Raw genomic sequence first — 25,460 nt, 5'->3', positions numbered from 1 at the left:
TTTTTATTGGCACAAAGCAAATTTACAGAACAAGAATGGGATAAACATTATAAAAGAGAAACATAGAAATATATTTGAGACATGGTGGAATGATTAAACACAACTATTACAACTATCAGAAACAAAAAACAAAACAAAATAATAATAATAATAATAATAATAATAATAATAATAATAATAATAATAATAATAATAATAATAATTTTTAGACATGTGAGGTGTAATGAAAATATTGAATCAGAAAGAAAAATAAAAAACTAAATCAGACTGGACAACAGAGCACAAAGGACTAGGCAAGATATAATTAAAACAGCAAGGATTTAGATAAACTAAAAATAAAGTTTTCTGGCTTTTTTTTTTTTTTTTTTTTGACATATTTTCAATATACTTAAGAGATTTCTGTGACTAAGATTTTTTCCCCCTCAATTCGACCTCCAGGACAATTCATGATTAATTTTCTACATATTCTTTCAGTTGTATATGTATTTACAATGTACAGCTTGTGAATAAAATAAAATAAAAATAATTAAAACAACTTTACATGAAATTTTCAAAAGTTACTTCACATGTTTGCATTCATTTCCGCATCTAATATTAATATATGTAAGAATAGCTTATTGACCATAACAACACCTAGATTGCCCAAAATTAAAATCGGGTGTGTAGATTTTTTGAATAACAAATGTAAGAATAAATTTATTAGAGAACACCTTGTTGACTCCATATACCTGGGAAAAACTAGGAGCACAATCTTCCTCCAAAGTTACAGCAAACCTGATAGATCAATGATAAGAACAAAATTTTTAAAATTTCCACTTCCTCCAAAATATAAGGAGATACATTTCAAAACTATTAATGGCATATATCCATCAAATGAATTCATTAAAAAACTAGAAGCACTCGGAGAGCGCAGACCTCCGCCAAGGCTGATCAGTGCCCCCCCCGTGGGCCCCCCCACCCCCGATCACCACCAAAATTTAATCATTTCTTCCTTATCCCATTTCCAACAAACCCTGAAAATTTCATCCAAATCTGTCCATAACTTTTTGAGTTATGTTGCACACTAACGGACAGACAAACAAACAAACAAACAAACCCTGGCAAAAACATAACCTCCTTGGCGGAGGTAATAATAAATAAATAAATAAATATGTTGGGATCACAGAGAAACAAGGTAGGTTTGTAAGTAAATGGACAAGGGGGAGGGTATCAGGTATCGTGACGTCACGCAGGTAAAAGGTGTGGTGATGTGCGTTGCTTTCACTGGCTGTTTTTGAATTGAGAGCACAAAGCCGTCGAGCTGGAAAATCCGCTGGAACACACCCGCTTGCAGACACTGGCGAATGTCCATACCTGACAGGATTTCAGTGCGTTTTACTTCACCTGCGGACTGAACTCCAGAAGCGGAAAAAATGAGTAAAATCTCAAAGTTATTCAAGGGGAGCTCCGGTTCGAGTTCGTCGAGCTCGTCCAAGTCCAAACACCACCACCACCGCGGAGGAAGGGGGGCACCGACCCCCCAGGAGGCCATCCACAGACTGCGGGAAACGGAAGAAATGCTCACAAAGAAACAAGAATACCTGGAGAGAAGGATAGAGCAAGAAATAACTGTAGCCAAGAAACACGGGACGAAAAACAAGAGGGGTATGTTTGAGCTGAGGCTGATCCACCTGTGCACCTGCTTTCTCTGAGAAGGAGGAAAACCAACAGCAGCCTGGGTTTAGTGGGTGTAAAATGACTACTTTAACCTTTTAAAGCAGGGGTGTCACTCATTTTCTTTCAGGGCCAAATTCTTTTTAGGCCAAATTGATCTTAAATGGGCCGGACCAGTAAAACAATAGTATAATAACCTGTAAATAATGACAATTCCAGATTTTTCCTCTTTGTTTTAGTGCAATCAAAATTAAATTATAAAAAAAATATGTGCATTTGCAAAGTATCCAAACAAAAATGATGTAAATAACCTGAAAAAAAAAAAAGAAATTTCTTGAGAAAAATAAGTGCATTTTTAACAATATTACAACTCAACTTATAATTTATACATGCACAAAATATTAATAACAGGAAGCATAATGTTGAAATTTCAGGTTTTCCGCATTTTATTGTTAAAGGATAGTTTGTAAATGGTATTATTTTCATCATTTAATGTAAGTTTTTACACTAAAACAAAGAGAAAAATTTGGAGTTGCCCTTACTTATTTAGAGGTGTAATGTAATATTATGTTTTTCACATTAAACTAAGAAAATTTGGAGTCATTATTTATAGGTTATTATGCTATTATTTTAGTTGAGATCACATTGGTCTGTATGCGGAACCTGAACAAAAACAACTTCGACATCCTTGATTGTTAATATCTGAAGTGTAATTTTTGCACTTTGCAAATTCATCCCGCGGGCTGGATTGAACCCTTTGGTGAGCCGGTTTTGGCCCCCGGGCTGCATGTTTGACACCTGTGTTTTTAAAGGCTTGTATCGCTGTAAAACCCTTCACTTGTGTTAAAGAATTAAGCCATTTACAGCCACTAATGTCCTTTTTTCCCCCAGAATTACTGGCATACAGTTGTTCTGTATGTAATGATCCACACAATTAGTTATGGTTAAAGAAAGTGATGCAACATCTCTGTGACAAGAAATGAAAACATTACACATTATTATTATTATTATTATTATTATTATTACTATTTTTATTGATGTGTGTACAAGAAAATGAAAGGTACATGCCAACACCATGGCGCACTGATGTCAACATTAACCAGGTTTGTAAACACCATTACTTTCAGATTTGCATATTTTTTTAGGAACAAATAACAATGAAACCAGACAAACAATACAATGAAAAGAATACTAAGACGTAGTCTGAATAAAATAATTAAACTGGTGACATAAACATAAGAAAATAAATAAATAAGTAAGTAATAAAGAAAGAAAAAAAAGGGAGGGGGAAGGGAATTGCATAGTCTCAAAAAAATCCATAAACGGTTGCCATGTATTGTAGAATCTGTTCAAGTTTCCTCATTTTGAATATCTAATTTTCTCTACTTTTAAAAAAGACATTACCTCATTACATTACACATTAAACTGAAATCGTACCAGAAGAAACTTGCAACAATACACCTGCATTTCTTGTTGACTCATCTGAGACTAAAAATAAACTGTTAGGGAATGGGAGGAACCTCCATTCCTTTGTATGTGAACACCCAACACTGGTAGTTCAGATTTGTACAGGCTGCAGATAACAAAGGGGAAGTGTGAATTTATCACACTGAATTGCTGCTGACGGTCTTGACTCTCTCTGTTTCAGCTGCCCTTCAGGCTTTGAAGAGGAAGAAGCGCTTGGAACAGCAGCTCACACAGATCGATGGCACTTTGTCCACCATTGAGTTTCAGAGAGAAGCACTGGAGAACTCACACACCAACACTGAGGTCCTGAAGAATATGGGCTATGCAGCCAAGGCCATGAAACAAGTCCACGAGAACATGTAAGATATGAGACACAAGATCATAGTAATAACAGAATAGATTATTTAACAGAATCTCCTTAAGATGTTGCAAAAAAAACAAACAAAAATCCATGTGATACAAAACTATAATCTATGTTTGGATTATAGTTTTGTATTCAGTTATTACCTCCGCCAAGGAGGTTATGTTTTTGCCAGGGTTTGTTTGTTTGTTTGTCTGTCTGTTTGTTTGTCTGTCCATTAGTGTGCAACATAACTCAAAAAGTTATGGACAGATTTGGATGAAATTTTCAGGGTTTGTTGGAAATGGGATAAGGAAGAAATGATTACATTTTGGTGGTGATCGGGGGTGGGGGGGCCCACGGGGGGGGCCACTGATCAGCCTTGGCGGAGGTCTGTGCTCTCCGAGTGCTTCTAGTTAATCATGATTTGCAAAATGTTTGTTGTGAAAGCTGCAAAATTATTTAAATGTTGCAAGAACCATTTAGGGAAGTAATTGTTCCTAATTCCTAGTGATGCCAGTGTTGTGTTATAAGATAAGATTTGACTTTATTTATCCCACTGTGGGTAGATTTCACTGTTAACAGCAGCAACAAACAACAAGTGGAGAGAAAAAAACAGGTAGAAAAACCACAAATGAGTGAAAAATTAAATATAAAGAGAAAAATAAGAAATGTGGTATTTATATAAATATAGAATTAGAATTAAATTATCTAAAGTGAATAATCTGTTAAAAGAAAAAAGCTTAATCACAAATTGGAGAAATTCCCTTCATACTGGGGAAACTTGGCCGACCATGTCACACCCTATAGGCCTGATTTTGTTTTCACAAATTAGTGATTGTGTTGTATGGAAAAGATTGCTCTCTAGTTGTACATAGGTTTTTTTTCTTTTTTTTTCTCTTTTTATTTGGTTATCTGCCTTTCTTTTCAGTGTTTGGATATAAAACAAAAATATTATTTTGGCATTTAGAGCAGACAACAGATGTATGATATATATATACAGGGTGGGGAAGCAAAATTTACAATGAACATTTAGTTGTTTTTTCTCAGCAGGCACTACGTCAGTTGTTTTGAAACCAAACATATATTGATGTCATAATCATACCTAACACTATTATCCATACCTTTTCAGAAACTTTTGCCCATATGAGTAATCAGGAAAGCAAACGTCAAAGAGTGTGTGATTTGCTGAATGCACTCGTCACACCAAAGGAGATTTCAAAAATAGTTGGAGTGTCCATAAAGACTGTTTATAATGGAAAGAAGAGAATGACTATGAGCAAAACTATTATGAGAAAGTCTGGAAGATACTATTAAAGAAGAATGGGAGAAGTTGTCACCCCAATATTTGAGGAACACTTGCGCAAGTTTCAGGAAGCGTGTGAAGGCAGTTATTGAGAAAGAAGGAGGACACATAGAATAAAAACATTTTCTATTATGTAAATTTCCTTGTAGCAAATAAATTCTCATGACTTTCAATAAACTAATTGGTCATACACTGTCTTTCAATCCCTGCCTCAAAATATTGTACATTTTGCTTCCCCACCCTGTACATATGATGTACTGGATGTGAACGTCTGAAATACTGAATGTCAATAAAATAAATAAATTAAAAAAAAAAAAAAAGCTTAAGGATTAAATTTACAGTGATATTAAACTCGTGTCGTTTTTCTCATTTTCAGGGACCTTGGCAAAATCGATGACCTGATGCAAGACATCACAGAGCAACAAGACGTGGCCCAGGAGATCAACGACGCCATATCCAGGCCTTTTGGTGAAGTATTTGATGAGGTAGTTAGTCTGCATTTCTCTTATTCTTTGCTTTTTTTTCATTTTTGTGAAGTAATTTGTTGACATCACATGTGTTGAAATGCGCCTTCCAATACACCTGCTGATACAGTATATTTCTTGCTCAACTGGTACTGTACCATCCTGTGTACTCTGTGTGTTTTCTTAGGATGAGCTGCTTGCTGAGCTGGAGGAGCTGGAACAGGAGGATCTAGAGAACAGTATGAAGCGTATGGGCGGGCTGCCCAGTGTGCCCTCCTCCAAACTGCCTTCAGCACGGCCCAGCCAGCGTGCATGTAAGCACAACACCAACGACACTAACATGGACATCTTAATGGTCATGTCAGTCATTTAAATCTTAAAACAAATTTGAAGTAATTTCATTAGTAACATTTCCAACCTCTGTACTTTTAGTTTTAGGTTTGTTAGTTTAGTAGTAGTAGTAGTAGTAGTTTATTTCGAGCACATAGAATCATCAGATAACAGAGAATCATACAACACGGTCAAAACAAATAAATGAATTTAAAAAAAATTTGCGCTCGAAAAGGAGTGGGAAGAAGTATAACTTATTGACTCCCACCCCCTTTTTACAAACTAATAATCAAACTAGATCTGCTTCCTTTGCTTTGTTAACACACATTTTCCTCTGTATATTTTTTACAATGACACAAAACATCCATACAAACCATTCATATACACTTTTTTTTTTTAGTCACCTCATACACAATCAGATTTGCAATAATCAACCGTTTTCAATATAAACTATAATATACATATCCACCCCAAATATTTACTCCAAATACAATGATCAGTAAATATGATAGTATCTTCTTATCATGATAACCAATTAACTATAATATCTTATTTTATGCGTACTTCTAAGTTAATAGTTAAACCTATTAACCACACAACAGCATCAGCTTAGACTCTTAACATATCAAAGAGACATACAGTCACGGAAAAAATTATTAGACCATCAAAAGTCATCAAAAACAATGGTTATGCAATCCAGTACTAACTCCTGTGTGTATCATGTGACTAAAACAGACAGAAAAGAAAACATAGAATGCCTAAAAGCACTGTTTTTGGCAGTACAATGCCATAGATACTGATGTGAGAACTGAAGTGATTTTGGTTATTATCAAGAAAACATGGAAAATGGCTAAATATCAGCTTTTAAATTAAACTCTTATGACAGTGTTTTTCAACCTTGGGGTCGGGACCCCACGTGGGGGCACTTGGAATTCAAATGGGGTCACCTGAAATTTCAAGTAATTTATAAAAATAAAAATAAAAACTTGATAATAAAAAAATGTATGGTGAGTTGAGAGAGACAATCATAAACATAAAAGACATGACGAACTGTAAAGCTAAAACTGAAGCACTGTGGTTCTGTTTATCTGTCAAATGTTCATTGTGGTCGGTTTCAGATGCTGCAGCTCTTTCATAATTCATAGTTTGAGTTCTTGTTTGTTCAGTATTAATTGTCAGCCTTGTAAATCCAAGCTGGACTGACTGTACATATCCTGACCAAGGAAAATCAAATTCTGAATTTCTGCAGTAATCTACACCTGGCTTCTCTGCCTCCATCCATAATGATATACATTATATAGCCTAAATGTCATCTAAAATTAACATTTATTTGCAGCATAGTATAGCAAACTATTACATGGTCAAAAACAAATAAACTTTTACAAAAAAAAAGAAGTCTCTATTTTGAATGTCTGGGGTTGCCACAAATTTGTGATGTTAAAATGGGGTCACAAGCCAAAAAATGTTGGGAACTACTGTATTAATGTTTCCTTGCTTGATTAACATTGATCAGTAATCATTGATCTGTTATGACATCACATTAACGCAGTGTTTTTCAGTCTTGGGGTCGGGACCCCATGTTGGGTTGCCTGGCATTCAAAAGGGGTCGCCGTAAATTTCCAGTAATTGATTAAAAAAAACAAAACAAATTACTTTTAAAAAATATATGGTTAGTTGACACAGACAATCATAAACATAAAAGACATGACAAACGCTGAAGCTGAAACTGAAGCACTGTGGTTCTGTTTATCTGTCAAATGTTCATTGTGGTCGGTTTCAGATGCTGCAGCTCTTTCATGATTCATAGTTTGACTTTTTGTTTGTTCAGTATTAATTGTCAGCCTTGTAAATCCAAGCTGGACTGACTGTACATATCCTGACCAAGGAAAATCAAATTCTCACTTTGTGCAGTAATCTACACCTGGCTTTTCTGCCTCCGTCCATAATAATATACATTATATAGACTAAATATCATCTAAAATCAACATTTCTTTGCAACATAGTATAGCAAACTATTACATGATCAAAAACAAATTAGTTCTAGCCAAAAAAAAGGTCTCCATTATGAATGTCTGGGGTCGCCAGAAATTTGTGATGTTAAAATGGATCACAAACCAGAAAAGGTTGGGAACCACTGTCTTATGAGCTATTTTTGTTGTTATCATTATATTTGTCCAAATGTACCTTTAGTTGTACCAGGCATTAAATGAACAGGAAATTGAAGAAAACAAGGGTGGTCTAGTAATTTTTTCCGCAACTGTAAGTTTGATATTCCAAGCCATCTGCAACCCTAACCCAGACTAATATGCAATTAATAATTAAATATCATTAACTGTTAATAACCGCTCTTTTTCATTTTAATTTTACAGCATCCAAGAAGAGAGTTGAAGATGATGATGACATGCGAATGCTGTCCTCATGGGCGACTTAACACTTTCATAGCATACCTGCTAAAAATAAAGTTTTTATTTTCTGATATTTTTAAGGTTTTATAGGGAAAATGAGAAGCATTAAACAACCGTTTTGTAACCTCAAATCATCAATGATTAACTTTTTTGAGCGAAGGAACTTTAATTAACTGAATTAATAGAAGTACATCCAACTGTCTCTTTTGTTTTATTTCTGCTGATGTCTTTCTTTCCTGTAGTCCTCATTCATATTTAATCTACTCTGAATGTACTGCTTATATTAGTCTAATGAAGAAGACAGTGAGAATATGAAGTGATGTTTATACATTTTAACAGAATGCTTAGCTGTAAATAGTCAGATTTTGCAGTAAATGTAAATATTTTGCTTTTGTCAGTGTCCAACAATAAAATGGCCAATGGATATCAAGCAGGCTCCTTTCTCTTTTATGATGATGATTATCAGTACTAATAGTTATATTTATTATTTTTCATGGTCCTAATGTGTTTGTCACATACAATAAGTTGTAATGAGGCTACTGCAGTTAATCCTATGGGAATGTTGTGCACATTTTACACACCATTCATTGTTAGATAATTTTGACTGTTCATACACATTGTATGAATTTTGGGAAGATTGTATATTTGTATTTTATCTTGTTATTTCCAAATCAGCTCCTGCAGTAGGTCTGAAATAGACTATGTACAAACAAGTGTTACAATTATACTTTTAAGTGCAAAAAAATTGTCCATGAAACACATTCAAATCAATATACAGTAAAGGGTACTTTTTTGTGTTGGGTTATTAGAGTATGGATATTTCACACTGCACAAAAAAAAACAACAACTTAGACATGAAATCAATATTGCTCCTAATCATTGACACATCCAATTCCAGGCTGTAATAACACAAAAAAATACTTTGCATGTAGTTTATTGAAAATAATTAAGGTTTTCTAATTTTTTTTTTTTTTTTGTCTAAAGGCATGGTAGTAACACGAAAACAATTAACGATTTAACATTTCATATAACGATTTAAAATATAAAAAGAATTAATAAGTATCAATAATATCAGTTAGGTAAAATGAAAACACCTAAATCAAATTAAAAATATTAACCTAGCATTTTATTAATAAATAAATTATTTTTATAGCTTGCATTTAGAAAGTAAATTTTTTGTGCGTAGCAGCATGAATGTGACTAATATTAGAACCAGCCCTAAAGGTTAACATTTTATTAAAGGTTAACGTTTTTTTTTTCCAACTTTATTGAAAACATTTGAGTATACATTATAAACATTTAAACAAACAAGATGTCAAAAGGGAAAAATGATTCAAACATATAAGTTTAAGAAAATAATGTATAGATTTAAAGACACAAAGTATAATATACTAATAATAGTATTTTAAAAAAAGTTAATAAATAAAAATAACAAATCTGACAAATGTAAATAAATAAGTGCAACAGAGAGTTCAGTCAGTATTAAAGAATTGTTTATAAATAGTCAAGGTGTTAGAGCTTTTTTTTAAATTATTATTATCAATAAATTCTAAAGATTTAATATAATTATCAAATTCCAATAGGAAGATTTTAAAATTTGGGTGTGTTTTAGTATATTTGTTTTTATGTATATGAAATTTTCCAAATAATATGAACACATTTACAGTAAATTCTAAATTGTTAATATCATGTTTAACCCTTTCATGTATACTGGCCACTACAGTGGACACTTATTCTACAGCTGTTCTCTTGTATATTCATGGATTTTTTTTTTTTTTTTTTTACACATATCTTTATTAAAGTTTTAAGACATTACATATCGTTTCTGACATGAATTGGTAACATTGTGTAGATCTCCCCTGAGTGTAATAGTTATAGTTTTCACGCAATATTCAGTAAATGCATGTTTCTTCGCTTCAAAAATTAAATGCATGGTGTCCAGCTGAGTGGACATTTTTGCAACTTCATGAAAAATAGGTTCCTAAGAATTTTTTAAAATAATTATTACTATTTTTTTTATTTATTATTATTATTATTATTATTATTATTATTATTATTATTATTATTATTTACATTTTCAAATTTATTTATTTTTCATAAGAAAATTTTCTGTCGCTTTTTTTTTTTTTTTCATGCCTAAAGAGGAATAAAAACACTCAGGAAAAAAAATCTTGATTAAGGTTCTCATAATTCATGCATGAAAGGGTTAAAATATGTAATTACATTTTGGGATGTTCCATTTTTATTTGTTTCAGTTTTGTGTACATACTTCGCTGACGTTGAGGATTTCGCGGTCGTTTTTCTTCTGTGCTTTTATTTTGAAAGGTGTGACCGGAAACCCTTGTTCTCGTGCTCTTCTGTCAGAAGGTAACAGGAAGTCCTTCAGCCCAGGAGTTGTACCCAACATAGAAATATAACCTCTGTTAGGCCACATTTTGGAATTAATCAGAGTATGGAAGTGAATACACCACTACAGGCGGCAGGTGAGTTTGGAGAAGGTCCTTTTTAACTTGTGAAACAAAAACGGAGAGTTTCCGCGGGTATTTACACTAGCTGTAAGTTAGCTGACAGTTTAGGCTAAACATGAACTCCCAAAACCGGAATGCGACACGTTTCACACAGATGAGGTGTAAGTAAGTAAGTAAGTAATGAGACCCAACATTATTGGAAATGGACTGGAGAAGGTTAAAGTTACTTTTACACTGTTTTAACTGAGTATTAATACTTTATTCTCTCTAATATGTAAAAGATAATGGTAAATGATGGAGAAGCTACGTAACATGGTGATGTTAGTATTGCGTCATCATGTTTCATTTTTAATGTTCAATAAGCTTGATAAAAGTTGAATTTTACTTATGTATTTAGGCTTTGTTCATTTACTTTACTACTTTATTACTTAGTACTTTCTGTTTACTTAGCTTTATCTATTTCTGAGAACAGTAAATCATATTTATCATTCATATTTATTGTTGAATATTTCACAAATGAGTGACTTGGACTATATAAATGAATTCAATACTTTATTGTCATTGAACAAAAAAAAAAAAAATGAGTTAGTGATTCAAGTATCTTTCAGGCAGGCATAGCAAAGCAAATACAAAAGCAAAAGTGCAATCCCATAGTGAAATGAAGAAGTATCAAAAACATGACAATGAATGTAACACTACAGTTTACTATATATTATATGAACAGTTATAAGTTTTACATTGGCTTCGTATTTGTTTTGTATTTTGTGACATATTTATTTACTTATTTTGGAGTGGTAAAATGTTTTTGCATCATTTCATCAGGTTTATATTTACCTATGTTTTGTACTTTCTGGACATGTAGTCTTGCACTTGGTTTTGTATTCATTTGGTACTATCTTGGATGTATTTAGTTGGTTTGTCTGACTTTATACAGTATGACTTTAAAGCTAGTTGTGTATGGCTAACCATTAAGGTTATTGTTATTTAGAAGGGGACAGGAAATATAAGATTTCCTTCATCCTGCTCCTTTTCGAGCATGGGTGTGTACATGTTTGTTTACTTGATGATTATTGAATGTTTTTACTGATGAAATGCACAACCAATAAATAAATAAATAGTTACAGTTACAGTAAAGTGGACTTGACTCATAAAAGTACTTTTTCAGATCTTAAGCTTTAAGTTCTCAATGTAAATCAAAATTTCAGGAACAAATAGTTGTAATAGATAAGCCTAAACAATGTTATTGGTATTTTTGACATTTTACAGCCTTATGTCAATACACTGAATTATAATTTACCCTTTTGGTGTCCTGCAGCTGGAGGTGCTCCTGTACCAGAGGAAGAGGTCAAGAAGGCAGCGTCTACAGCTCAGGTGGCCCCCCTGCCAGAGATTCGTCTGGTGGTGCTGGGCTGGAGGTGGCCAGGGAAGAGCCTGACGGGAAACACCATCATCGGCCGAGAGGAGTTTCGCCTGGAGCGAGCAGCTGAGTTCTGTGTGAAGAGACAGACAGAGGTGAAGGGGCGGCAGGTGACTGTGGTGGACACTCCGGGTTGGTTCTCGGCCCAGGACACACCACCCTCCTACAAACAGGAGCTAGTGAAGGGAGCTTCTCTGTGTCCCCCAGGCCCCCATGCCTTCCTGCTCGTCATCCCTGTGGGAATGTTCACTGACGTGGACCGTGCTCGGATCGAAGAGCACGTGAGTCTTTTTGGGGAGCGTGTGTGGAAGCATACCATTGTGGTGTTCACCTGGGCCGAGGTCCTACGAACCATTTCCATTGAGAGGTACATTCGAAGAGAAGGCAAAGAGCTCCAGTGGGTGCTGGAAAAGTGTAAGCGGAGGTATTTTGTTATCAATAACTGTATATTTGGGGAGCACCCCCAGGTGGGACGCTTGTTGGAGAGGGTGGAGAAGATGGTGGCAGAAGAAGGGGGGCTGTACAACCCAGAGGAGGTGGAGGAGAAGGAGAAGGAGCAGGAGCCTGTGGTTGAGAGTCAGAGCCCACCTATCAGAGATGTGCGGGAGCTGGGTGCACGGCCTAAACAGAACTCTGGCCTGGGTTTGTCCAAAGCCATGGAGGTGGAGCCCCTTTCCAGTGAGTGATGCATTTATTTTGGACCACACAAAGCAAAGGTTATTCACACTGCAGACAAAAGAGGCTCAAATCTGAGTTTAGTGTTTCTTAGACATGATTCTCTACATAATATGAACAGTAGAAGTCACATGAAATCGGATTATTTCAGTTGTGATTTGTCCTAATACCTCATATAGAAATTCATGCATCTTTTATGACACTCTACATTGAGTTCTATCACAATTCTTCACTAAAGGCAATCACTGTGACAAAAACCTCTTTATTCTTCATCTTCATGCTGGTTTAAACTGCACATCAGATCAAACTGTTTAAACCCTGACTTCAGTGGCCTCTGTAGCTGCTTATGGATGGCAGCAGGCTTGGTGTGACTCTTTTGTTATTATTATTATTCTTTTGCATCTACAGTTCAGTTCAGGACTGTGATTGGGTCACACTTGGCACATTAGAAAAATAACGTGAATAATAAAAATGTGAACACATTAGAACAGAAATCAGATTTGAGCAATTTATCTGAATTAAGCTCTAAAGTGTGCAGTGTGAATGTAGAGATAGTGAGCTCTCAGAATGTAATGTAATGTGTGTGTGTTTTGAAGTAGGGCTGTGGGATATGAGTAAAGTCTCATACCCAGATGTAGATCATTTTGTGTTCACATAAAAATACAAAGATTTTCTGCTAAATTTAATTAATAAGTTGTTAAAGTAATCAGATGTTTTATTACATTTTGAATTATGTACTAGACTAGATATAAAGGTACTTCTATTGAATTACTTTTCTGTTGTTATTTGAGCCTTCAAGTAAGTATGTAAGACAATATTAATGCATAAAATGTTAGTTTTCGGTCTGACAGACTAGTCAGACCACATTCATGTCACATTCCCCCTTTGAGCGCAGAGCTCTTCCTTTTGTCCTGGCTGGTTACAGTCTTCCTCCTGTTCAGAGTTCCTCCAGTTTGTGCCACGTTAACTCTCCTCATGTTTGTTTTGTCGTCATGCAAATGCCCTGTCTGCATTGGCTCTGTGTTGGAAGAACATTCATTTTGATTCACAACACAAAGAATGACATGGGTATTCAAGCAATAGACGGTTTTTGTTCCATCAGTATATCATCATATCTCACAGCCCTATTGTTAAGATATTAATTTATTTAATTTCCTTCTATACTAATAATAATCAAAGTGTTTAATGTCACTGATAATTTCTATTTCATGTACATTGTATACCCAAAATCCATCCTATTAATAATACCCTGTATGTTTGATTTTAGATTAACAGACATTTTTGGCTGACGTACGCCTTAAACTACACATATTGGAGCCTCTGCTGTACTGTACTGACAGGAAAGCTGCTTCTTTGACAGAAAGGAGCAATTAACTGAAATTTTACTGAATGTACAAACTAGTATGATTATTTATTTTACAATCAAACATTGTAGTAGTTTGAGCTGTGTGCATTATTTGTCTAGTGTGATGATACTGCAGACTGTTTTTTTTTTTTTTAAATGTTGGTTCCCTGTTACCTACAATAGTTTCACCTGTAGTGTGGGAGTTTCTTTTTGATGTTGATAGACTTGGGTGTTGAGATGCATTTAATGTAGTCTAAAGAAAGGAAGCTTGTGCTGTTACACAGGTAACCGTCATTATTTTTAAGCCCAACGTGTACACTCCTGACTCTTGGCGGAGACCTACTGTATAGCAGAACTGCACTACTAAATTGTTACTATGATATTCTGACAGTGACTGTGAGGGATTTTTATTTTTGAAATGATTCTCATTTGTGACCAAATTGTAAATGCTTTCCTCATGCTGTAATGTTATTGTACAGTTCTAAAGCACTAGAGCAGGTATTCATGTTTATCTCTGTAGTGTGCCTCTATGCATTTTGCCTCTTTAACATGTACCAGTTAGTTATTTATACAGCTTTGGGGGAGATGCTGTATGTTTGGGTGCATCACCTGGTGCCTTCTGCTTCTATGCTGACCTGAAAATAGACGCTTGCACTTAGTGAAACTCTGGCTCAAAGTCAGTCTGTTTTTTAGGCTACAGAGGAGAGGCCGCTAACACAAGGGACCTGATATTTACCTCCAGAAAAGCAAAAAAGGCCCTACACAAGACCCATATTTTACTTTCTTTTACTAAAATACCCCTTAAACTGCTAGATGAAGCACTTTTCTATAAGATTTAGTGACATCATTGACTTAAATACACACTCATAAAGCTCTCTGTCTTGATCGTCTTTTTCTTGCCAAGCATCTCAGTGGTTTGCTCAGATATTCTATGGAAATATTTCATATCATATAGTCATACAGAGGGCTGATCCCTTTTTGTTTGGCATTGTTTTATTTTTTGTTCAAAGTATTTTAATTGCATATCTAGTCACAGACGAGCACAATACAGTCATTGTTTTTTGTTTTTTAACCCAAACCCATGAACATTCCCACCCTGTTGCACCAAAAAAAAAAAAAAAGGATAATTGGCAATAATAATAATAATAATAATAATAATAATAATAATAATAAATAAATAAATAAGGGACACAAATATTAGTCACATACTCGTATTAATAGGTAATAAGTGAGGGATCTACCTTTTTTATGTGATTCAGAACAGGTTGCCAGGTACTGAAAAACTTATTGGCACATCCTCTTACAGAAAATCCGATTTTTTTTCCAATGTTAAATGATGTAAAAGATCCAGAAACCAAGATTTAAATGTTGGAGGTTGTTTATCCTTCCATTTTAGTAGTATTAGTCTACTAGCTAGAAGAGTGGCGAAGGTAATCAGATTTTTAGATTTTTGGTTAAAAGAATGTAATGTAATGCCAAATACTGCAATTGTTGCTGGTTTGGCATTGTTTGATACCACCTTTCAGCTAAGGAGGAAATCTCATCAATGTCCATGTGTGAAAAACCTGCTTTCAGAATTTTTTATTTTTTATTTTTTTCCAATTTTATGGTAACAGACAATAGAAATAAGAAATAGTATACATAATGTATATGCGAGAGAGCTGTTAAAATGGAAAATTAGTACAGAAAAAAAAAGTATTTTAGGTACTTGTATTGAACATTCTGCAGTGATTGTCAGCAGTAAATATAAATATAATTCAACATTGCCCCAAAAGCGCCACCTGTTGGTCAAACATATGCACTATCTTTAATAAAATGCAAACTCTTTGTGCATATAATGTCCATATGGGTAGGCATGGGCTGATTATAGGTGAGGATTATATCCACAGTGAATGCTCTTCTGTAAGAAACCACTTCTGCGCTGTCTGTACGAGGCTGGCGTCAGCTGCGCCGGACAGACCCTTGACCTTTATGAGTGGGTGTGTCCTGACCACGCCCATTTCCTATTACAACCATCGGATCATTCAGATTACACAAACACCAGAGGGATCCGGGTTAGAAAACACTCAGAGCTGAACGTGTCCCAGTTCTGCCTGTTGGAGGGCCTCAAAGCAGCAGGTGTGTGTGTTTAACTATGTGACACTAAAACCATAAGGACAGCACAGAGCACCAAATGCCCTGAACATACAGGACACCTCCACCACAGATCATGATATAGTCCCCTGATTATTAAATTCAATGTTTCTTGTTCAGTCTTCACTCATGGTTCTAATAAACCCAGAGTGAGTTTTAATGACCCTGGTTAAAAGTGAAATGCCTTAAGCCTCATGTGTAAATGTCACAGGTCAGTTTCTGTTTTGGATGTGTGTTTGTTTTCACTCTGGCCATCAGGTCTATACTGTAATGTACTTTTATTGGGTTACTTCAACACAGACAACTGGGCAATGGCAATAAGGACAGATAATAAAAACAGCCCTGGCATTACATAGAGCATTAAACAGTACAACAAATTATTGTTGTATAATCTGATATGCACTGTGACTCCTGTAGTTTTAAATGGAAAAAACACAAACACCTATTTGCCTACTTTCCATTCACTGTTCTGTTTTGGGATTATTGTTTTCCTTTCTGTGATGCATGGTTTCCTTTGATTCTGTCTTGATATAGCTTTATAACATATCATTTATGTTCAGCACTGTTTAAATGCTCGTGTTCACCATAGTATGGCTTTGTTTTAGCACAAATTATCATTCTGAGTATGAATAAATTTATATTTTGATCTTATTCTGGATTCCTGTGCTTGCTTCTACATTGTTTTCTTTAATATTACTGTAGGGCACAAGTGTCAAACATGCGGCCCGGGGGCCAAAACCTTCCCGCCAAAGGGTCCAATCCGGCCTGCGGGATGAATTTGCAAAGTGCAAGTGAGGGCATCAAACTCAAAAATAATATCATAATAACCTATAAATAATGACAACACCAATTTTTTCTCTTTGATTTACTGCAAAAACATTAAATTATGAAAATATTTACATTAAGAATCTATCCTTTAACAATAAAATGTGAATAACCTGAACAATTATGAACAACCTGAAATGTCTAAACAAAATTAAGTGTAATTTAAACAATATTCTGCCTGTTACTAAAAGTTTTGTGCCTTTGTAGATCTCATGTAAAGCATATGTAGAAATGATGAGTTGAAGCATAATATTAATAAAACTGTACTTATATTTTTTTTTATTAAATTTCATTTTTTTCAGGTTATTTGCATCTTTTTTATTTGGATAGTTTGTAAATGTAAGTTTTGGCATAATTTAATGCTATTTTTTGCACTAAAACAATTTGGAGTTGTCATTATTTATTGGTTATTATGCTATTATTTTACTGGTCCGGCCCAGTTCAGATTAAATTGGACTGGAAGAAAATGAGTTTGACACCCCTGCTGTAGGGGATAGAGCTGCCACAGGTCTGTGGTGTGGCCGAGAACTGAATCAATCAATCAAATTTATTTCTATAGCACCAAATCATAACAAAAGTTACCTCATGACACTTTATATATCGAGTTGGTCGAAACCAGACTCTAAGCCAATTTACAGAAATCCAACAGAATCCTCCAGGAGCAAACAAACATAGTAGATACACAAGTAGGTGTCATACAACATCATTAGCAGTTTTCTTCAGATATGACAGGATGGTTTAGAAGATAGCAGGTCCAGTAGAATATATATTCAACTGAATTAGCCTGAGTTTTTATTCTCAAGAGAAACTGTTGTGTTGTCGACAGGATTCAAACCTGTGCAGGGAGACCCCAATGGACCCCATCACCTTAACCACTCCGCCACGACAACCCACAGCTAACTTTTGTCGCGTCATTATTTTTGTTATTTACGTTTCTGTTAAAATTGCCTCTTGTCAAAGGCACAAAAACAGATCGTGGAGAATCAGGAAACAACTTCAATAACACACACTAATGGCCCGATACTGTCTTTTTTCTATAAATTCACACTGAACTGAACAAAATGTAGATGAATTTAACTTGCTCAAATGATCATATCCATGCATGAAACATTGCCATATGCTTCTCCCAAAGTTGGATTCGAACCAGTATCCACATAATTACTTTGTGAAAACACAGCTGAATGGGAGCGGTTCAGCACATTGGACAGTGTCAAAAATGCTACAGTTTCATTGGATGTCACTATGTCAAAATAATAATAATAATAATAATAATAATAATAATAATGGATTCGATTTCTGTAGCGCTTTTCAAGGCACCCAAAGTGCTTTACTATATTACGAGTGGCAACCTCCAGATTTCAAAGATTATTTACAACTGCAATTAAAAATATAGAAAAATAAATGCAAGCTGCACAAAAGTACATTTTCTATAAATAAAATTCCACAATATACCAAACTTAGAAATGTATTCCATATGGAAAATTAAGAATTTTAAAAATTATAATAGGCTACAAGTTAAACATTTAAAACTGGAGTCATGCACTAGTCCAGCTCCTTTTACACCACAGCACTTCCTGATCTTTAAACATGCACTTCTTCTGAAAGCACTATATTCTATTGTTTAAAAGGAAAGCTGCATTTTTTTTTTATTGGAAAGAATGCAGTTGAGTCTAATCTGTTTAGATTTACTTAATCTAATAAAAATCCTGATATAATTAGCACAATTATTGGTTTGGGATACATACAGTATTCCATCATAACATCATTCTAAATCTGTTCTGAAATAAAAATGCAGAGGAGTCAGCTTAAGCAAATATTACATATCAGTGTTAAAACACATTTGACCAGTGAATGTTTAATTCAAACCTAATGCCAACAAGTCTCCCTCAGAACTTCATAGTTTTTTTTAATTTCAGTTCCACCTGCAGATGTCGCCCTTGCCTCAGCATCCACAGAGTGATAGTAACCATTCCATGTCTTAGTTCATCACATCATGTTTATGAACATGTAGCCTCCACACCGTGCTGTGGAACATTCTCAAAATATATTCTCAAATAACAACCACTATGCTGGGTAAACTTTATTCAGTCAATGCCTGGTGAAACACTGATGGCTTTATCAGCGTATGTTCGGTCTGAAAACAGGTTGCTGTCAAGCCAGTAGTCAAACATAAGTTGTGTGTGTGAGTTGTGCATCTGCAATGAACAGACCAGACCACTGAGGAGGTGGGGGGTGGGGGGGTAGCATACATTACAATAATTCATTTTTCGACCGAATAGTTCTGATTGTAAAGTGAAAATGTAACTATAACATACACAATACTTAATATGTATATTATAACTATAACTATTACTATACATATATATATATATATATATATATATATATATATATATATATATATATATATATATATGTATATATATATATATATATATATATATATATATATATATATATATATATATATATATATATATATATATATGTGTGTGTGTGTGTGTGTATTTTTTTGTTTGTTTGTTTTTAATGAAATGTCCTTTACATTGGGTTGCATTTTCTAGGAAAAAAAAAAAAGAAAACATTGTTTGGATGTGGGAGAATGATTTCATGATGTGATTTTGTAAATGTGGGTCCTGAGGAGACAGGAAGTGGATTTGTACCGACCTCTGGATCTACTGGTTCTGGTGGAAAACGACCACCGATGGATGAACGGCTCCATCAGACAGGCCTCCTCCTTCACAGAGGATCTGCATCGCTGTTGTCTTTCCTGAAACACAGTCAAAATAAGACCCAGGTTATCCACTGTGACATCCACTGATACACAACAACACAAATGTACAACTGTGGAGGACATTTCTGATGACAGATACTGAAAAATGCATCTTCACAGAGCAAGATCAACATGGTGACTTAGATTTAGAGACAATGCTGGAAACAAGAAGAACAAGAAAGGTGAAGATGAAAACCCATTGCACTTGATCTCAAACTACATTAGCAACTAATGTAGTGTGTGTGTGTGTGTGTGTGTGTGTGTGCACGCAGACAGAAACATACAATTTAAAAAAAAAAAATTTTTCTAAAAAAAAAAAAAAAAAAAGAGCCAGATTCAGGTAAGAGTGTAAGATCAACTTGTTTAACCTCATTTTCCACAGCAACCAAATATTCTAATACAATGATATTATAAGTTGAATAAATGTACCAGTTTATATTTCTTATTAGATATAAAACACATTGTTTGGTTATTTGCCTTTTAGTCAAAGCACAAAGAGAGAGAGGGGCGCAGAGACACTGAACATATACACTGGTCTACAGTTTATTAGAAATGATCTGCCTCAGATTAAATGTGCTAAATATTATGTATTTTAATCAGATTAATTGGAAAACAAATGACCAAAGTGCTGGTTTGCTGATGTTTTGACGGTATATGATAAAGTGTTATTCCACATACACTACCAGTCAAAAGTTTGGACTCACCTGGTTTTTCTTTATTTTCATGACTATTTACATTGTAGATTCCCACTGAAGGCATCAAAACTATGAATGAAAACATATGGAATTATGTAGTTTAAAAGAAGTATGACATAACTCAAAGCATGTTTTATATTTTAGATTCTTCAAAATAGACACATTTTGCTTTTATAAAGGCTTTTCACATTCTTGGCATTCTCTCGATGAGCTTCATGAGGTGGTCACCTGAAATGTTTTCCAAAAGTCTTGAAGGAGTTCCCAGTGATGCTGAGCACTTGTTGGCCATCTGTGGTCCATCTCACGTCATTTAAATGAGAAAGTGAGTCCAAACTTTTGACTGGTAGTGTACATAAGACAGATCTGTCTTGGTGGAGGTCTGCGCTCTCCAAGTGCTTTTCTTGTTCTTCATGGAACTGATCAAACCGGTTAAAGCTGTAATGAATAACACACAACTGTTCACACAGACTTTAATAGAACTGTTGAATGGACATGAATCAGGCGGCATAAATACAAGTCATAATAATAATAATGAACAGAGTCAAAGAAGCATATATGGATCCACGGAGCATTAAAGATGGAAAACCTTCCAAACCTGCATGGATTCAACCTGGACTGAGTATTAAAGGATACTGAATCACTGATCCATGTGCTAAATGTATCCAGTCAGTCAGAGAAGGCTGTGAATATACGCCCAAAAAAACCACATCTGCATTCATCTATCCATTCAAATATGGGTTTGACCTTTGACCTGCTCTCCTCACAGTCTTGTCATAGTCTCATAGTCTAAACCTTTGGTGGATCAGTTTTCCATCTGTAACAGAACCAGCTGGTGCAGCTTCTACTGAATGGACATCACATCAGGCTTTACAAATCAACACAAATCAACATTTTTCCATGAACTTCCCCATTATGTAATGACTGATAATTCTACTAATTTTACATCTTCTCCTGTGTACAACATCAGTATTTTCTACGTTATTTAACTAAGTCACGCCTCAGGCTTTAAGGACAAATGTCTCCATTTTCTAAGATGGTGGACATCTAGCTATTGAACTGGATCATCCAACATTTTCAGCCTGTTTGCACAACCATAAAAAAACCAAGTAACTGTTAATAATCAGATAAATGGAATAATCAGATATGATACGTTTACATGCTCTTCAGAAATCATGGAAAAACTGTGTTTCCATGTTTCAGTCTGTTATTGTCAGGTTATTATCAGGTTTTCCTAAGATCATCTCTGGACCTGCTGCTGTGGTCCTGCCTCTCTCCACCTTTATCGTCATCACTCCCTTATCCATATAATTACGATAGTGTTTATTATACTGTTCTATACATGTTCTAGTTCAGTTATCTGTGCATGTGTCTCCACCTACCTCCCCACTCTGCACCCTCTCCCCCAGTCTCTCTCTATCTCTATCGCTCTCTCTTTTCTCCTCCTTTACTCTCTCTCTTTAACCCCAACTGGCCAAGGCAGACGGCCATCCTTCAGGAGTCTGGGTCTGCTCGAGGTTTCTGCTGTTAAAGGGATGTTTTTCCTTCCACTGTCACCAGTCGTAAGTGTTTGCTCCTGGAGGATTCTGTTGGGTTTCTGTAAATTGGCTTAAAATTTGATTTGATTTATCTCCCCTTTATGTGAAGCACTTTGTAACATGTAGTTTTAAAAAGTGCTATATAAATAAAGCTTTACTCACTTACTTACTTCTTTGGGGGTTTGTACATATGTAGTGATGATAGAATCTAACTTCCTGTTCTGGTCTTCAGCTCATGTTTGACTAAATCACTTCTGTTTTCTCTCATTTCTATTTTCTTGCACATGCTCAGATGGAACAGAATGAACTCAATCAGATGAACAGGTTTCCATGCATGAACTCAGCCTCAGCCTGAGTTAGTTCATGATCTCCACTGCAATCATTGTCTCCAAATCCATGTCCACGTATTTGGAACTGAACCAGTCAGGTTCCACTATTATCTGAAACCCATTCCAGTCACATGACTGAGCCTGGTCAGTCCACGCTTCTTCTGTAGGAAACAGGAAAGAACAGTGGATTTGAACTCAACTTCTCCAAAGTAGAAAAACAGCTCCACTTTGTTTGACTTCCTCCAAAGCACAGACACCATGAAAGTCTGTTGTGCTCTCCTCAGTTAACGACAGCTCTGTGAACGTCACAGATGGTTCTACAAACAGACTACTGGTGGTTGATAGTCACATACACTTGACTTTTAGAATCCTCACAAAAAAAGTCTGAATGGGACCAAATCTGGATTGTGAGTTCAGGAAGAAAAAAAAGTTGATCTGTTTTTGTGTTGTGTGATTTAGAGATAGATACGAAAAGATTGATCTGATCAACTGGATCAAAGTCAACGATGAGTTTAATGGAGTTTAGGAAAGTGGGCAGTGGATCCTTTATAAATATAAAGTCCAGCGTACAGAGGTTGAGTGAATGTGGTCTGGACTCTGTGGATCAGAGTCATGGTTTCAGAGACGCTGTAGAAGGACAGAATACCCTCTGTGTGATCCAGGTACACTCCGATTCTGGAGGAAACTGGACCTGGGACAGAAGACTGGACACGGTTATGAAGAAATTCAGGAGAGTTATAGTTTGAATCTAAAGCCCAAGATTTGTCATTGTTTCCAAATTCACATTCTTTAGAGTTTATTTTTCTCTCAGTATCCTTATATGCAACTGCGACCATAACACCCCCGCCTCTCCACTCCACCTCCCAGTAACATCGACCAGTCAGACCCTCTCTGCTCAGGACCTGAGGCCAGTGACTGAACCTGTCTGGATGATCAGGATAATTCTGTTTTTGACTCATACGTGTTCCTCTTTTATTCTCCTCAGACAGTGACAGATGTTCACTCACTGTGTTTGGATCCAGTGTGATTTGACGTGAGTATTGTAAGAATCTTGCTCTGGTCTGTGGTTCCGGTTCTAGTAGAACCTGTGTTTGAGTGATGCTCAGTGAGATGTTGGTCCATTCCTCTGTCAGACTGAGCTGGAGTTTATCTCTGAGCTCTGACACAGCTGTGGTCACATCCTCAAAGTAACTCAGAGGACGGACATGGACGTGGACGTGGGATGAGTCTGGATCTTCTCTGAGTTTGGACACTGATGGATACTGGAGTAAAAACTGGTTGTGGTTGTGTGTGTGTGACAGTTTGTCCATCTCAGCGTCTTTCCTCCTCAGCTCAGTGATCTCCTGCTCCAGCTTCGACTCCAGCTCTTTGACTCGACTCACTTCAGTTTCCTCTTTGGATCTGATCTGCCGCTCCACATCACGCCTTCTTTCCTCCAGGAGTCGGATCAGCTCGGTCAGGATCTTGTTGTTCTTCTCCACTGCTTCGTCAGCACAGCGACTGATGTCCTCCGCCTCCTGTTGAAGCACCTTCACATCTTTCTGTTTGTCTTTGATTCTCTGCTGGATTTTCTGTCGACTCACCTCCAGCTCTGTCTGCCTCTCAGTCCTTTCTGCTGCAGATGAGACTGTGTCGTGGCCTTTATGTTCATCCACAGGGCACAGATAACAGATACACTGACCATCAGTGCGGCAGAACATCGTCATCACCTCATCATGACGAGAGCAGACGTTCTCCTGGAGCTTCTCTGATGGATCCACCAGCTTGTGTTTCTTGAACTGAGGTACATCATAATGAGGCTGAAGGTGTTTGTGGCAGTAGGAGACCAAACACACCAGACAGGACTTGACAGCTTTCAGTTTCCTCCCAGTGCAGAAATCACAGACCACATCTTCAGCTCCAGCGTAGCAGTGGTCAGCAGCAGCAGGTTCAAGTCCAGTCTTCTTCAACTGTTCCACTAAAACTGCCAACATGGTGTTTTTGACCAGGACAGGCCTGGGTGTGAAGGTCTGTCTGCACTGAGGGCAGCTGTGGAGGTTCTTCCCGTCCTCTCCGTCCCAGTGGGTTTGAATACAGCTCATACAGTAGCTGTGTCCACAGGGAATAGCCACCGGATCCCTCAGTAGATCCAAACAGATTGAACAGGAAAATGTCTCCTGATCCAGCTGAACTCCTTTCTGCTCCATTTCTACTCCGTGTCTCAACGACTGGTTAAGTTTCACTTTGAGCGAAAGCAGTTTGAGTTCTGATCTGTTCAACATGGGCAGTGTTTCCTGTCTGCTGTCTGGATCCACCTCATGTTGGCTCCGCCCACCTGTAAACTGTCAGATCTACAGGGGAGGAGTGGAGGTCATGTGAGGACAGAGTGGAACTGCTGTGTTTGTTACAACACAGAAGACAAACCAGTTTTTCTCAGTCACACAGACCAGTTGTGTCATAAATACAGTCAGGGTTTGGACTGTTTGACTCATCAGCTGCTGTGGATCCTGGTTTGAAGATACTGTCCCCTCATTATTTTCACCAACCTCAGATTAAAAGTGACATTTTAGATGAATAAAGTTGACTATGGCCTGTTCAAATGTACATGAACTACATTTATGAGCCTTGTAAACGCCAATGACCGCTGTAGAAATAACACTATGGATCAATAATGAACCCTGTGGAGGGTGTGTTTAAAGGTCCTTTTTCATGATAATATTCAGATAATGTTCAGACGAAGGCATGAAAAGAGGAGCTGGTGGTGAAAGGAAGTAGGACATGAACTGAAAACAAACCAGATGAACTCTGCATAGATATGACTACACAGTACAGTTTCAGTGTCTGTAGGTCAGGGGTGGCCAACCCTGGTCCTGGAGAGCCACAATCCAGCATGTTTTAGATGTATCCCTCTTCCAACACACCTGATTCCAATGATAAGCCTATCATCAAGCTCTGCAGAAGCCTGATAACGACCGTCAGGTGTGCTGGAAGAGGGAAACATCGAAAACATGCTGGATTGTGGCTCTCCAGGATCAGGGTTGGCCACCCCTGCTGTAGATGAATGTTCAGCTGAAAAGTTCAAACTGTTGTAGAAACTTACACACATTCATGGAAGTTCACATTTACACAATAAAAGCCCCTTTAAGATGTGAATGGTTTCCATCCATTCAAACACTAGAGGACTTTTATTTTGGAACAGATGTGGAAATGTTTCAGTTCTATCTATCTATCTAGCTAGCTAGCTAGCTAGCTAGCTATCTAGCTATCTATTTATCTAGCTATCTATCAGGCCTGTAATGGTACACAAAATTTTCGGTTCGG

General features: G+C 36.2%; 3 protein-coding genes across 5 annotated transcripts; 2 read left to right on the top strand and 1 right to left on the bottom strand.

The window, feature by feature from the left end:
* Nucleotides 1–1,268: 1,268 nt before the first annotated feature.
* On the top strand, nt 1,269–8,395 carry chmp4c (charged multivesicular body protein 4C). Its single transcript, XM_030123174.1, has 5 exons — nt 1,269–1,644; nt 3,302–3,479; nt 5,143–5,251; nt 5,418–5,544; nt 7,930–8,395. The coding sequence occupies exons 1-5, from the start codon at nt 1,413–1,415 to the stop codon at nt 7,989–7,991; spliced, it is 708 nt and encodes a 235-aa protein (XP_029979034.1). The 5' UTR covers nt 1,269–1,412; the 3' UTR covers nt 7,992–8,395.
* A 1,925-nt stretch (nt 8,396–10,320) lies between these two features.
* Nucleotides 10,321–16,654, top strand: gimap4 (GTPase IMAP family member 4). Of its 2 annotated transcripts, XM_030123168.1 has the most exons (3): nt 10,321–10,448; nt 11,749–12,528; nt 13,793–16,654. In XM_030123168.1, the coding sequence occupies exons 1-3, from the start codon at nt 10,418–10,420 to the stop codon at nt 13,795–13,797; spliced, it is 816 nt and encodes a 271-aa protein (XP_029979028.1). In that variant the 5' UTR covers nt 10,321–10,417; the 3' UTR covers nt 13,798–16,654. The 2 variants fall into 2 exon arrangements, with proteins under 2 accessions (XP_029979028.1, XP_029979027.1); XM_030123167.1 differs by having other exon boundaries at nt 11,749–16,654.
* On the bottom strand, nt 11,896–24,819 carry LOC115411163 (tripartite motif-containing protein 16-like). Of its 2 annotated transcripts, none has more exons than XM_030123132.1 (3): nt 22,002–24,819; nt 19,496–19,598; nt 11,896–11,923 (listed from the first exon to the last, which is right to left on the bottom strand). In XM_030123132.1, exon 1 carries the CDS (start codon nt 24,419–24,421, stop codon nt 22,673–22,675), a length of 1,749 nt encoding a protein of 582 aa, XP_029978992.1. In that variant the 5' UTR covers nt 24,422–24,819; the 3' UTR covers nt 11,896–11,923; nt 19,496–19,598; nt 22,002–22,672. The 2 variants fall into 2 exon arrangements, with proteins under 2 accessions (XP_029978992.1, XP_029978993.1); XM_030123133.1 differs by having other exon boundaries at nt 11,902–11,923; nt 21,994–24,819.
* Nucleotides 24,820–25,460: the final 641 nt, after the last annotated feature.

The sequence above is a fragment of the Sphaeramia orbicularis genome, chromosome 20, assembly GCF_902148855.1.
Source record: "Sphaeramia orbicularis chromosome 20, fSphaOr1.1, whole genome shotgun sequence".
In the NCBI taxonomy this organism is placed as follows: Eukaryota; Metazoa; Chordata; class Actinopteri; order Kurtiformes; family Apogonidae; genus Sphaeramia; species Sphaeramia orbicularis.
The sequence above is the reverse complement of the archived record's forward strand: the minus strand, read 5'-3'. Positions and strand labels throughout refer to the sequence as shown.